At 40.7% G+C, this 15847-nt stretch overlaps 1 protein-coding gene across 1 annotated transcript in view; it reads right to left on the bottom strand.

Moving 5' to 3' along the window:
• The window catches only part of RARS2 (arginyl-tRNA synthetase 2, mitochondrial), a 72076-nt gene that overhangs the window by 9056 nt on the left and 47173 nt on the right, over window positions 1-15847 (bottom strand). The window contains exons 9-13 of the mRNA XM_079779979.1: window positions 12344-12502; window positions 11273-11379; window positions 9604-9699; window positions 1894-1954; window positions 605-681 (exon numbers count right to left, since the gene is read on the bottom strand). Of these exons, the coding sequence (XP_079636105.1) occupies window positions 605-681; window positions 1894-1954; window positions 9604-9699; window positions 11273-11379; window positions 12344-12502 (500 nt within the window). The remainder of the gene's footprint in view (window positions 1-604; window positions 682-1893; window positions 1955-9603; window positions 9700-11272; window positions 11380-12343; window positions 12503-15847) is intronic.

Here is a 15847-nt window from a genome sequence, read left to right as displayed (position 1 = left end):
GCCCGCGGGCCACATGCGGGTGTTTTTGCCATTTTGTTTTTTTTACTTCAAAATAAGATACGTGCAGTGTGCATAGGAATTTGTTCATAGTTTTTTTTTAAACTATAGTCCGGCCCTCCAACGGTCAGAGGGACAGTGAACTGGCCCCCTGTTTAAAAAGTTTGAGGACCCCTAGGATAGAGCATCGGCCTACAGACTGAAGGGTCCTGGGTTTGATGCCAGTCAAGGGCACATAGCCAGGTTGTGGGCTTGATCCCCAGTAGGGGCGTGCAGGGGCAATCAATGGTTAATTTTCATCATTGATGTTTTTTTCCCTCTCTCTCCCTTTCTCTAAAATCAATAAAGATATATTAAAAAAAGGAACTTTGAAAATCAAGCCACTGAGAGCAGACATCTAATAAAAATATTTATTAAATGTTTATATAAGCTACTTATTAATACAGCCAGGCATAAATTAACACACATAAAAAAATCTGCTCTCCCACACTAACACCTTAAAACTTAGAAGTTTCAATGAAAATTTTTAAGAACTTGGCACATTTTTGGATTTGGCTGACCTAACAATGATTCTGAGGCAGGTAGTTAACAACCATGTACACATTACCTTTTTGCCCAGTCATATCCCATGATCTGCAGCATTTGGAACACTTGCTGAAAATGCTTTTTTTGCCCTTTATCTGTCTTTGGGAGAGAAAAAGGTATTTAAAATAAAAGAACAATGATAATCTACAAAAATATGTTGGACATGAATTAAATTAAAATATTTGAGTTCTGACAGACTACAGTCATTGTTAATTGATATGTTTTAAATAAACACATAAAGAGGATGCCATCAGAAGACTGTCTTAGGTGAGTGTACTAGATGAGAAGGAAGAGCAAGCTGCTACATTGTAAGGAGGAAACTCAAGCTTTAATATTCTGAATCTTCTATTTAAATTCCTTCTCTCCCAGCTGTTATGATCTTTATCTCAAAGAAGAACAAAGCTAAGCTCTAAAAAGAAATTTAATGGCAACGTTTTTCTTAGGGGAAAGGAGACTGCACATGGAAGTGAAGGAAAGGGAAGAAGAGACTAAAATACTACTCAGCAACAAATGGAACAGATACAAACAAGAGACTGGGTGGATCTCAAGGGCATTCCTAAGGCTGAGTAACAAAAAGCCAATCTCAAAAGGTCACGTACTGTGAATGCATTTATATAACATCTGTACAATGACAAAACTGTAGTAATGAACAGAGAAGTGGTTGCCAAGGGCTAGGGTTGGGGAGGTGTGGTTATTAAGTGGTTACCATGAGGGAGTTTGTTTTGTGATGGAACAGTTTTGCATCCTAAATGTGGTGATGGTTATGTGCATCTACATATGTGATAAAATTTCATAAAAACACACCACACAAAAACATTCAGGCCCATGCACCAGTCATGTAAAAATTGGCAAAATTTAATTAAGGTCTCTTCCAATGTCGCTTTCTTGGTATGGACATAGCATTATGGTTATGTAAGATACTATTGTTGGGGAAGGCTAGGTAGAGGGCATATGAAAACTCTATCCTATTTTAAAACTTCTTGTGAGTCTTAAAATATTTTAAATAGAAAGTTATTTTTTAAAGTGTATGACAGTGAACTGTACATATTCATTTCACATAACCATTTTTCTGATTTAGATAATTTTTTTTACTATGAAACAATGTGAACTTTTTAATTTTTATGTTGTTGTTTTTTTTAAACATTGTGGTTGCCACCTTAATCACACTTAGTACTGAATTCTTTCTATAGTTTGACAAAATTATTTTTCCGTAATTTTTCAACATGGCATAAATTTTCAACCCAATTTCTATCTTTGCAGTTTTCATGAGGTAGGGATCATAACCTTTTGTTCTTTACTGTGATTACTTACCACATAAATCATTGTATCAAAATTATACTTGTCCATTCGATCTATAGCAGCTGCAAGATCTCTGAAAAAATGGCCATAAATTAAGAATTACTAAGCCAATCTGGGTAATAATTTGTTTTATCTATTTAATAGTAATGAAGCTTTTCTAATTAAGAACTCCTGTTATCCCACAGGCTGGGGTATATTACCCATGCTGTATAATCCCAATATCGTATTTTGAGATACCAAGTAAAAATAATAAAAATAGCTTTAGGAAAAGCAATAATAATAAGTGTGCTATGAAAAGATAAAAAACATAAATGAGTAAGACTCTGGAACAAGTAGTAATAATAACTAAATTAGCTCTAGGTATGTTCTTGCCTCTGTCAAATATTAATTGAGCATAGTGGTTTGCGTCAATTTCTGGGTTCTCTATTCTATTCCATTGGTCTATGTCTGTTCTTGTGCCAGTACCAGGCAGTCTTGAGAACAATGGCTTTGTAATACAGCTTGATATCTGGTATTGAAATCCCTCCTCCTTTGTTCTTCTTTCTCAGGACTAGTGGCCCGGTGTACGAAATTCGTGAACAGGTGGGGGGGGCGCTCAGCCTGGCTTGCACCTCTCCAATCTGGGACCCCTCAAAGGATGTCCTACTGCCAGTTTACAGGGATTGGGCCTAAACCGGCAGTCGGACACCCGTCTCGCAATCCGTGACAGCTGGCTCCTAACCACACCTACCTGCCTGCCTGACTGCCCCTAACCACTCTGCCTGCCGACCTGCTTGCCCCCCACCACCAGCCTGCTCACCCCCAAATGTCCCCCCGGCAGCCTGATCACCCCCAACTGACCCCCGTGCCAGCCTGCTCGCCCCCAACTGCCCCCCTGCTGTCCTGATCACCCCCAACTGACCCCCCCTGCTGGTCTGCTCACCCCCAACTGCCCCCCCCCCCCGCCGGCCTGGTCACCCACCAACGCCCCCCCCCCCCCGCCCCCACCGGCCGGATAACCCACAACTGCTGTCCCATCCTGGCCTAATCACCCACAACTGCCCTCCCCTCTTGGCCTCTAACTGCCTCTACCTTGACCCCGCCATCATGGCTTTGTCCAGAACATCCGGAAGGTCTCCCAGTCTAATTAGCATATTACCTTTTTATTAGTATAGATAGGCCTGGTGCACGGGTGGGGGCCAGCTGGTTTGCCCTGAAGGGTGTCCCGGATCAGGGTGGGAGTTCCCTTGGGGCGTGGGGCGGCCTGGGCAAGGGGCCTGTGGTGGTTTGCAGGCTGGCCACGCCCGCATGGGCTGAGGGTCCCCGCTGGGGGGGCATGGTCAGCCTGGGTGAGGGGCTGAGGGCTGTTTTCAGGCTGGCCACACCTCCTTTGGGGTGGGGGTCCCTGCTGGGGTGCCTGGCCAACCTAGGTGAGGGGCAGATGGCTGTTTGCAAGCTGGCCATGCCCCCTTCAGAGTGGGGGTCCCGCTAAAGTGCCTGGCCAGTGGGGGTGAGGGGCTGAGGGCCATTTTCAGGCTGGCCACACCCCCTTCAGGGTGGGGGTCCCCACAAGGGGGCCTGGACAGCCTGGGTGAGGGGCTGATGGCTGTTTGCAGGCTGGCCAAGCCCCCAGTGGGGACCCTTAGCCCATGGGGGTGTGGCCAGCCTGGGTAAGGGGCTGAGGGCCGTTTTCAGGCTGGCCACGCCCCCCCAGCGACCCAAGCTCCCAGGCCCTCCTTCAGCAGCAGCCAGGGCCCCGTCTCCGGGGGCAACCCAAGCCTCCTGCTCGCTGCAGCTCTGTGGCCACCACCATGTTTATTAGGTTAATTTACATACTCACTCCTGATTGGCTGGTGGGTGTAGCAGAGTAATGGTCAATTTGCATGTTTCTCTTTTATTAGTGTAGATAGTTGATGTAGTAGCCAAATAGATAAATTCTAGTTACTCCTCTATTAGTATGATCAAGGGATTTCAAAGTCTTGGATCAGTCATAAGTAATATTTTCTAAAACATTTTAAAAGATCATAATGTTCTTTAATAAAAGTTCTATTTAACTCTCTCATCTCTGATTAACTAGAAAAGACCCAGTTTACATGTTATATAAAATAATAAAAAATAAACCACAAACTATGAAATTTCAAGTCAAGATGATAAAAATGTTGAAATTTAAAATTAAAATGACTTTTTGACAATATATGATACTGGGGGAGGACTTGAAAAGTTCCTAGATCTTTTGAAAGGTTAGGATTATCAAAACATCATTAGTACTCACCTCATAATCTATAATAATAAAGGCGTAATATGCTAATTAGATCGGACAGCTGAATGACCTTCTGGACAAAGCCAGGGCTGCAAGGGCCGACCAAGGCAAGCTGCAGTGACTGCGAGGGCCGAGCCCCTTGCACGAATTTCGTGCGTCGAGCCTCTAGTCCTATGTAATAAAAAGCCTAATATGCCAATTGTTCCCTCAACCGGGAGTTTGACTAGGGGGCAGGGTTGGCGGCGGTGGCAGGCATCTGGGGGAAGGAAGGCACCCTGGCCGGTAGCCAACAGCCACTAGGGACCCTACCCATGCATGAATTTCATGCACTGGGCCTCTAGTCCTGATATAACACAAAACATGCACTCTCAATGGAGGCAAAAACTGGCTCTTAAAGGACAGTAAAATCTTACTCTTTTTATGTGTAAAGCACATATTTGCATACAATACATACAGATATATAGTATATCTATGGTATTAACCTTTTGCACTCGGATGTCGAGTGTGACTTGTCACGGTTAGCATTAGAATAAAGGAATCGAGAAAAAAGCAAGCGAGTGCAAAGGGTTAACATTCATGAGGGTAGGCAAGTAGGAAAAATGGTTCCCAAGAGGGGGTATAATGGGAGAGAAACCAAGATGGAGTCATAGGTAAACACCTGAACTGCTGCCTCGCACAACCATTTCAAAACTACAACTAAAAGACAAAACAGACATCATCCAGAACCACAGGAAGGCTGGCTGAGTGGAAATTCTACAACTAGAAGGAAAGAAAAAACACACTGAGACTCACAGGAGCTGTGCAGTGGAAGTAAAGTCCAGAGGTAAGGAGGCGCGCGCACAAGGAGGGCTGGCAACTGAGTATGCGGCTGGCTTTTTCAAGCGGGAGGGAGACAAAAGCTCCCAACTGCTCTGAACTCCAGTTCCAGGAGAGACTCTGGGGACCCAGACTCATACAGGGAGAAACTGCATTGTCTGGCAGCAGGCAAAACTCGAGGGCGGCTTTCTTTCTTTTTTTTTTTAATATATTTCATTGATTTTTTACAGAGAGGAAGGGAGAGGGATAGAGAGTTAGAAATATCGATGAGAGAAACATCGATCAGCTGCCTCCTGCACACCCCCTACTGGGGATGTGCCCGCAACCAAGGTACATTCCCTTAACCGGAATTGAACCTGGGACCTTTCAGTCCGCAGGCCGACGCTCTATCCACTGAGCCAAACCAGTTTCAGCGAGGGCGGCTTTCTCTCAGAGGTTCTTGCAGCGATTACCGAGGGACACCGAGACCCTGGGGCCTCTTAGGGCAGGGCTGACGGGAAGCCATTGCTGTTTGCTCCGCCCTGAGATCCTGCCCCACGAAGCCATTGCCGTTTGCTCTGCCCTGAGACTCCACCCCATCCAAGCTGAGCACAGAGGCTTTTGCATATGAATGGCTTGGTCCTTTGAATTCTAATCTTACCTAACAAACTGCAGCTGAGTCAGTGAGACAGAGAACATCCAAAAGAAGGCCCAAGGCCCCACAGCAGCTTGCATTGCTTCACAGCTGGGCCTCATCTGGGCACCTCCAAAACCCAAACAAAGAAGAGGAATCTGCAGATCTCGCCATAGCTCCTGCTGGGTGGCCTCAGGCAGAGGCTAAATTAGCACCTCTTTGGAGATCCAAGAGCCAGTGTACCCAGGGGTCAGATTAGGACCATCCAGATTACAACTCCTCAGATCCATAAGGGACACACTCAGGGGGCAGACTCAGTGAGCACCAAAGCCCCACTGAAGCAAGTCTTGCCTCATAAGGGTGTCTCCAGCACAGAAGTTCTCCCATTGTAGACACAGCTGATCCGCCCAGCCAATTGGCCTGGAGGTCAATTCCTCCTGGTGATACCAACAACAATCAAGGCTTACCTACAACAAGACTGTGCACACAGCCCACAAAGGGGTGCACCAAGAGTGTCCACCTCAGGTAACTGGGGAGGCTGAGCCACTGGGCCCTATAGGACACCTAGCACACAAAGCCACTCTATCAACACAGGGAAGCAGCCAAAATGCAGAGACAAAGAAACAGGTCACAAATGAAAGAAATGGAGGAAAGCAAACGACAGGATATAGAATTTAAAACCACGGTTATAAGGTTTTTCAAGGATTTTCTAGAAAAGGCCGCTAAATTTAGTGAGACCCTCGAGGATATGAAAAAGGACCAACTAGAAATTAAGCATACACTGACTGAAATTAAAAATAATATACAGAGATCCAACAGCAGACTAGAGGATCGCAAGAATCAAGTCAAAGATTTGAAATAAAAAGAAGCAAAAAAACACCCAACCAGGAAAGCAAAAAGAAAAAAGAATAAAAAAATATGAAGATAGTGTAAGGAGCCTCTGGGACAACTTCAAGCGTACCAACATGAGAATTATGGGGGTGCCAGAAGAAGAGAGAGAGTAAGACGCTGAAAACCTATTTGAAGAAATAATGACAGAAAACTTCCCCCACCTGGTGAAAGAAATAGACTTACAAGTCCAGGAAGCGCAGAGAACCCCAAACAAAAGGAATCCATAATTAAAATGCCAAGAGCAAAAGACAAAGAGAGAATATTAAAAGCAGCAAGAGAAAAACAGTTAGTTACCTACAAGGGAGCACCCATATGATTGTCAGCTGATTTCTCAAAAGAAACTATGCAGGCCAGATGGGAGTGGCAAGAAATAGTCAAAGTGATGAATAGCAAGAACCTACAACCAAGATTACTCTACCCAGCAAAGCTATCATTCAGAAGTGAAGATCAGGTAAAGAGCTTCACAGATAAGAAAAAGCTAAAGGAGTTCATCACCACCAAACCAGTATTATATGAAATGCTGAAAGGTATTTTTTAAGAAGAGGAAGAAGAAAAAGGTAAAGATAAAAATTATGAACAATAAATACATATCTATCAACAAGTGAATCTAAAAATCAAGTGAATTAAAAACCTGATGAACAGAATAAACTGGTGAATATAATAGAATCAGGGGCATAGAAAGGGAGTGGACTGACAATTCTCTGGGGGAAAGGGGTGTGGGGGTACGGGAAGAGACTGGACAAAAATTGTACACCTATGGATGAGGACAGTTGTGGGGGGTAAGGGCAGAGGGTGGGGTGAGAACCGGGTGGAGGGGAGCTATGGGGGGAAAAAAGAGGAACTGTAATAATCTAAACAATAAAGATTTATTTAAAAAAAGAAGAAAAAAAAGAGGGGGTATAATGAAAAAAAAGTTTGTGAAACACTGGTCTAGAAGATTATTCCCAAAATGAAGTCACATATATATATACCCCCATTATACTTTTTGGTTTAAGCAAAGGACAAAACAGATAAACCTTCTGATCCATTGAAAGAATAAAAGAGAAGAATATAAGAAAAAGTTGTAGGTTGAGTTTGTAGAACTTGAATTGAAAGCCAGAAGATATGCCAGGTCATTTAGTTCAGGCCTCTCATTTCACAAAGTATGGAACCATGGCCCAGAGAGGGTAAGTGATGGGCATGTTTTTAGAACAAAGTTCAGGTATCTAGCCTCGCCCTGTGCTCGTCAGTATTCTATAATTTTCTTTGTTATAATAATTCCTTTAACTCACACACAGATGTATTATATATGGAACCCATCGAAAGGGCAGAAACAACTAAAGGTAGAGTAAGGCAAAAAATCAAACACTTCAAACAAGTAGCAAAGACAAAACTATTTTCCAAAGAAAAAAGAGAAAAGTGTAAGTATTATGATAAATACAGTTGGCCCTCCACATCCATGGGTATCACAACCGTAAATAGAAAATTTTGCATAAAAAGGTTATGTTGTTGATGTATATGTACTGTGTAGTCAGGACTGCTCTAAGATGGTTGCATCTGCATTAAACATGTATAGACTTTTTTTTCCTTGCCATTATTCCCTAAACAATACAGTGTAACAACTATTTATATAGTACTAGATACTGTTAAGTACTCTGGAGATGATTTAAAGTATACGGGAGGATTTGCGTAGTTTATATGCAAATACTACACCATTTATATTAGGCACTTGAGCATCTATGGATTTTGGTATCTGTGGGCATCCTGGAACAAACCAAGGGATAAGTGTACACAGGAAAATCTAGACCTAATAATAACCACAAAAAGATACCAGATTCCGGGCAGTTACAGGGTCTTCATGTCATGGAACTTCCATTCTGAGTGGACACAATTCTTATAACCATTGCTCACAGGTCTCTTTTGTAATATGTCCAGCAATAGTTAGCGGGCACAAAAATTTTTTTCTACTACAGGCAGTCCTCAGGTTAAGTCGGAATCGACGTATGTCGTTTCATGGTAACATCGCCATCTCCCATTTATTTATATAAAAAAAAAAGTTCCATCATTTCGACGTATGTACATATGTGCTTACGTTTTTTATTATTTATTCACCACAAGTAAAAGTCAGGAATTGTTCTTTCTTTTAAATTTTTTTTACTGTTTCACTTCATTACTGCTGGGTATGTGCTCTATGTGAGTGACGTAGGTGCTTATGTAGTTGAGTTTCAACTTAACGGTGAAAATCGCGTTACGTTGCGCCGTAGGAACGGATCTCCGACGTAACCCGAGGACCTACTGTTTATATTTTTTGTATTTAGAAAAAGAAATGTACTTCTTAATTATATGAGTTCTTTTCATTTCCCATCCTCAACTGTATGGAATTGATAAAAAGACATTTCAAAAAGTAATAAAAAGTAGATTTTCTGAAGGTCAGTAAGAGAGATAGATGGATGTTTAAAGTTGTTTGGAAGAAATGATAGTTAAAAAAAAAAAGAAAAAATATCATTACTTTCACTATGCTGAGATTTGTGATATAATATAAAACTAGCCCAGGAGACACTAGAGCCTTTTGCCAGCAGTGCTTGAGTATGGCCATGTGTGCTTGTGTGGCTTTTTTATTTTCCTTTCTTTCCTTCCTATTAGCTTTGTCTCAGAAATAAGTGTGTTTGACAATCCCAGATCTTATTAACAGAGACTGCTTGTTCCACAGGAGTCAGTCATGGAGACAGAAGAAAAAATGTAAGTGAAAAGGCCTGTTTTACCACAATCAGAGTGAGGACTGATTGTTAAGATGGTCTTTACAGAGTGAGGACACCAATGAGTTCATACAGACACCTTTTAGCATACATTCCCTCCCACTATGCAATTGTAAAATATTTATAGTTGATTACGAGGAATCTCAGTTTTATAGTTGGTAGAATAATGTGGAATCCTATGATGTTCATTTAACGAATTGTAGTTTTCAGTCACTTTTCTGATGATTTTTAACCTTTCTAGGCAATAAAACTCGCACTAAACAGAAACCCAAAAAGTATATTTTTAGTGATGAGAACAAGAGATTTAGAAACTAGCCTTTGGTAATAGTTTTGATAACATAATTGTCTTAGCATTAACTCTAGAACAAATAACATGAAGTCATATACACATTCTAATTCTAATGCTGATCTTCACATAAGACACAAACCTGGTTGCATAGAGAGATGTCCCATCACTACGCATCACAGTACAAACTGAGGAGGGGTCACCATTCCCAGAAAGATCCACCACAGCCGTTCCTTTCCTAGAAATGCAAAAAGGTAACTTGAAGCAACATAATAAAAATTAATACCTTTAGAAGTATAATATCTATAACATTATCTTTGGCAAACCAGAAGCTATTTTTATTACTTAAGTAGCAATAAGTGGTATAAACAACAATGAAGAAAAATAGGATGGAATCTGATCATGAATCTATTATGAGTGGGTATAATCCTATATAATAAAAGCCTAATATGCTAAGTGTCTGATCATCTAGTCAGCCGTTCAACCAAAGTGTAATATGCTAATGATATGCTAAGGCCCCTCAACCACTTGCTATGACATGCACTGACCACCAGGGGACAGATGCTCTGACTGGTAGGTTAGTTTGCTGCTGGGGTCTGGCTGATTGGGACTGAGCGCGATAGGCCAGACATGCCCTGGAGCCCTCCTGCGGTCCTTCCCAGCTGGCCAACCTCCCATGTCCCTCCTTGGCCCAATCATGCACCAGTGGGGTCCCTCGGCCTGGCTTATGCTCTCTTGCAATCCAGGCTGAGGGACCTTCCCCCCCCCCCCCCCCCCCCCGCCGCCGAGTGCATGAATTTCATGCACTGGGCCTCTAGTACAATTAATATTTGGTTATCTTGTAACTCTGGATAAGGTACTTAGATAATGTCATAAACATACCTAAAAAAAAAGAGATTACAACTATAGTTTAACTATAAAACATATTTTTTCTCTTATTCTAGTTATTATAACATTAAATATTGGACTGCTTTGAGATGCCATAAAGTACCCTTGAGTAATAAAATCATGGGATTTTGTTATTGTCTTTCCTGCCTGAGCAAAAATTAGAATCTGTATATGGTAATCTAAAAATTTTCCTTAATGACATTGCTGAGGATTTTATTAAACACAGTTTCCATGTCTTCTTTATAAAGATGGCAAAAGAAATTGCTCTTTGGTTCTATGAAAAGCGGTACTTCTAAGCAAATGGTTTGCTTTTACATTACAGATATCTGAGCTGCTATGACTGGTACTATTTTTCTGTTTGGTTGACAGGAAGCTCAAAGCTAAATTAGAAATCTACCTTAAGCCAGGAAACAGAATCCCAGTGTGTGTTACATGACGTACTAATATCACCCTGACTTAATATTATTTTCTGCCCCCACTTCCTGATTTCTTCCTGTTACTCTTTCAAAAGCTTGTTGTATTACACCTATTTTCATGAGCTGCCTTAAATCTTTTATTGAAGAGGATAGGATTATTTTTAAAAAAAAGGCAGGGTTAAGTAGGAAGATGTGAATTCCTATTGCTTTTTTACAGTTATACTATTATCAGCCGTTGTGACCTTAGGCAGGTCATGCGTACCTTCTGTTCTTGTTTGCTCATGTGCAAACAGCAGATAATATCCTTTCTCGAAACCTAACCAGAATTTTGTTGTGGCAGCAAAAGTCAGCATGTACAAAAGTACTTTGAATAGTAAAAGCACTATTAAAAAATGCCAGAAAGGGATGCATAGCACATTCTGTTGTCCTTACTGAGTGAATGGATTTTGGTATCAATTTCAAAAAAAGAACAAATAACTTTATTAAAGAATAGTAGCCTGATCATACATTGTTTTCTGCAGGAGTCCTTTACTGTCCAGCAACTTTAAGACTTCTTGAGATTTTTCACGATAAAATGATTCTCCTGAGTATTCATCAAAATGTACTCCTAGACGCTAAAAGGGTTCAGAAACAAAAGAAAAAGAGTTACTTAAATGTCCTTTACCTTACCCTAAGACAAAATAGGATGCCCTACATTCTGGCACACAGAACAAGTCACTCCTCTGCTCTAACCTTCTAAAGGCTCCTCCCACCAGTCAAGTCCTCCCAACAGTACCATACTGTCCAATATGGTAGTTTTAGGCACAGGAGGCTATTGAAATTCCCATGAAATACAATTAAACGTTTAGTTTCTCAATGACATTACTCACACTGTAGCCACACAAGGCTAGTGGCTGCCATACTGGATAGCAAAGATACAGGACATTTCCTTCACCTCACGAAACCAGATTGGACAGCCCTGGAAAACATCCCACATCACGTCCCACCCTATAACCTCTTCAATCTCCTCTCCTACAGTCCGCATCTTGTTTACCTACTCCAGCCACATGGGCTTCTTTACAGAAACTCTCTTCAGTCCATGCTTGCCTGACCTTTTCTTCCCTGCTTAATTTTCCTCTATAGCATCATTACCATCTAACAGACTACATGCTCTTATTTAATTCGCACTGCCTTTGTTTAACGCACTGTCTCCATGCTAGAATGTAAAGTCCATGAGAAAATTTATCTTTTTTATTCACTGTTGTATTTTTCCCATGCCCTAAATGTTAATTAAATGAACAAATTTATACCCATCATGAAGAAAAAATGGTGGGGGGAAAAAAAGTGGAGGAATGATAGAGAGAGAAAAGAAAAGCCTCCCTGAAATGAAGTATCAGAATGTCAGTCTGTTAAGTTCCTAGGCTGTAGGATTATTTCATAGCTCTAACTTTTAGCCCAAAGAACAATATTTGAGTCCTAAATTCCAACTCAATGACAAATCTATTCTTAAAACATGAGCTTAAGAAGAAACATGGCTGCCTGGTGGTACCAGTCAAGAGCTGCACTACATCTCAAGAAAGCAGGAGAGTAGACAGGTACCTTGTAAATCCGAATGTACTCTTCTACGCTCAAGTCCCGAAATTTTTGCCATAGTGCAAGTGCTTGCATGTCACCTAGTTCCAATCGCTGGAAGAATTCATGTGCTGATTTGGCTACACTTTTGTCTTCTGATGCTTCTTTATTAACTTGTACATAAACCTAAAAGCACAATAGAAATATATATTACTAGTCACAGTTATCTTCAATAAGGAAAAGAAGAAAAAACAAAACACAATCCTAAAAATTCTCATTTAAAGGTTATCCAACTGCCCTCATCATAGTGTGACCTTTTCTTTTTTTTTGCCATGAGCCTTTAGTGAACCCTATGGACCTCCTCTTCTCTAAATGCATAAAGTAAAATACATACATTTACAAAGGAAATAATTACATTGAAAGAGTTATCCAAATATTTTTTTTATTTAAGATACAGTAATAAAGGAAAATGCTAACTTTCTGATAGAGGTTAGTGAAAATGTGTAAATTTTTCTTCCCATCCAAGTTCATAGACCCTTACATTAAGAAAGCCTGGCTTAGACTAGAATAGCATGTCTTGTTTTTTTATTTTTTAAAGTCAAATTGTTATTGCTGCAACTTGGCTCAATCTGGCAAAGAAAAGGCCAAAGGATGATTTAGCCGTTGTTTTAATGAAATTATTTTTTAATTTGTTCTCTAAATGCACAAAAGACCAGTAAAATAGGTGATCCAGGAAGACTTTTTGGACAGTTAGCTTAGCTTAATTATACTCCAACGTGGGCTCCTGAGAACTGCGTAGAGCCCTCACCGCTGGAGTGCTTTCATACCATCTGCCTTGGCTGGGTCAGCTCTGCACCACCCAATGACAGGAGTGGAGTTGGAGAGCTTGTTAAGGACTCTGGCAGTTCTAGGATTCTGTGTTCACAACACAGTTTATTATTTTCCAGTCTCCAAAATGCAAGGTTAAATATTGACATTATAGCTCAAATAGTTTTGAAGTTATGTATACGAACTATAAAGATTTTATTTACAAGTTGTAACTCATTTCCAGAGAGAAACAGGAATAAGTTACCTATCCCCATAATTTCCCCCCCCCCCAGAAAACTATTAAAGTAGCATGAAAGTAATAAAAATTGACTACCAAAAAAATAAAAAATGAGGCCTCTAAACTCTGACAGTAATATCATCAAAATATCATGGCAGGAGTATTTACATAAAAATGCTTTGATTGCTGGAGAATACTTTGGGAGAACCACAATGTGGCTTATACCCATGAGATACTACCACCATAAGGGACAGGGCATTAAACATCTGTCTCAAGTTAAAAGTATCTCATCTTTCATAGATGGCTTGTGTTAATTACTGGAATGGCAGAATTGAATGAATACATACCTAACTAAAAGTAAAAACTACCTTAATATAGTTTTCCTCTTTAAAGTATATTGTGTAGAAAAGAGTTAATATAGCAGGTCTGAGACTGAAATCCTTAAAATGTTCTGTTTGCAAGGTTAGTCCCTGACTGACATCTAGGAACTTGGATTTTGGGAATGCTCTCACCAACCTCACTGATAAAAGTGTCTCACTGTGCCTAAACTGTTTGTACAAACACTACGGTTTATGCTAAACATCTGCTTTCCTCTGGGAGTTTGAAATTTTAGTACATGCTACGTAGAGGGTACCTACATGATCTTCCAAAAGCAACGCTGGACGCAGAGCATTTAATGAGTTTCCCTGGAAGACATTGTTTCACACATGCACTGTTACAACTGGTTGCAGAAGGAATTAAGTGCATCCTGTGTGACCCTACTAGGAAAGGACCCTGGGAAGCTTGGGCCTGGTTTCCTCCGGACTTCTCCACAGGGCCTTTTCCCTTTGCAGATTTTGCTTTGCATGCTTTTGCTGTAATAATAGCTAAGAGTACAATTATATGCTGAGTCCTGTGAGTCCTCCTAGTGAATCACCAAACCTGGGAGACCTGATGCACATATCATAAAAATTAATTTCCATGTAGTCCTATGAATAAGTCCAAATATTATTCAGTTAGAAAACAGAGAAACATGACTTTGGTAAAGTATAGGCAACTGAGAGAGTCAATGTAAGACAGTAAATTGCAAACTTCTTGACTCTTGAATGACCTATCTACAATGACAACTGCTTAATACAGGCATACCTCAAGATTGCCTACAACTATGAAGAGCAATAAAGCAAAGTGCAATATAATGAGGTATGCCTCTAGTCCAGCCTATAGGAGTAAAGACATATATATAGTTTATGATTCAAAATCAATCAATCTCTCAAACATACACACACAATTTATAAGCAAACATACACAAAATACCCTCATTTTCAAGAGGAAATATTTTAGTCTTTTTAAATCTAGGACTCTAAACTCAAATAGCCAAACATTTAAAAATCTAATAAGCATTCAAACTACTAGTAAGAATATTTTAAAAAAAAATTAACCAAAATCTTTTTCCTTCCTTAAATTTGAAAATAGAAATAATTAAAACAAAACATAAAAACCCTTTCTGCCCGCCCAGCGTGGCTCAGTGGTTGAGTGTTGAACTGTAAACCAGGAGGTCACAGTTCAATTCCTCGTCAGGGCCTGTGCTAGGGTTGGGGGCTCAATCCTCAGTGGGGGCATGCAGGAGGTGGCCAATCAATGATTCTTTCTCATCATTGGTATTTCTATTTCTTCCTCTCCCTTCCTCAAAACAAGAGCAATGGTGAAGCAAAGAGGCTTCCCAGAGAGAGGGAAGAATTATTTAGATTGAAGATGGGATATGGGACGTCTCCCAGGAATAACAGAAACTGAGCAGACCCTGGGTGGCAAGAGGCACTCAGAGAAAAAGGTTCATGGCGTCCCTAACACAGAGGCTGGAAGCTCATCACACAAGTAGAGCTGTCTGCCTGCAAGGCATTATGTAGGCTTACTAGGTGTACTGGTTAATAATGTGGATTTTGTAATAAAAGAAAACACGATAATTTCAAGAGAAACATCAAAAGTGCTTTATTCAAAGTAATGTCCATCACTAGCTACACATTTCCCCATCTTTCAGGTAATTTGTGGATACCGTCCCAATAGAACTTTCTTGTTTTGAGGCAAACTATTCAGAGACCCAATTTTCCACTTCTTCGTACGTTTTGAAGTGCTGCTCAGAAAGTGCATGTGCCATCTATCGGAACAAGTGGTAATCTGAAGGAGCAAGGTCTGGTGAATACAGCGGGTGGGTTAATACTTCCCAGGCAAGGCAAGAACTGTTAACGTGTCTTTAACTGTTTTTGAAGTGTGTGATGGTGCGTTATCATGAAGCAAAATTACTTTGCCGTGTCTTCTGGCCCATTCTGGTTGTTTCACGATCAAAGCGTGGTTCAAATTGATTATTTGTTTTCGGTAGTGATCAGTATTAATGGTTTCACCTGGTTTTAGAAGCTCATAATACACCACACCTTCCTGATCCCACCAAACGCAGAGCATTGTCTTCTTTCCGAAGTGATTTGGCCTTGCAGTCGATGTTGATGTTGACCTGG

The sequence above is a fragment of the Cnephaeus nilssonii genome, assembly GCF_951640355.1.
Source record: "Cnephaeus nilssonii genome assembly, chromosome: 9".
In the NCBI taxonomy this organism is placed as follows: Eukaryota; Metazoa; Chordata; class Mammalia; order Chiroptera; family Vespertilionidae; genus Cnephaeus; species Cnephaeus nilssonii.
The sequence above is the reverse complement of the archived record's forward strand: the minus strand, read 5'-3'. Positions and strand labels throughout refer to the sequence as shown.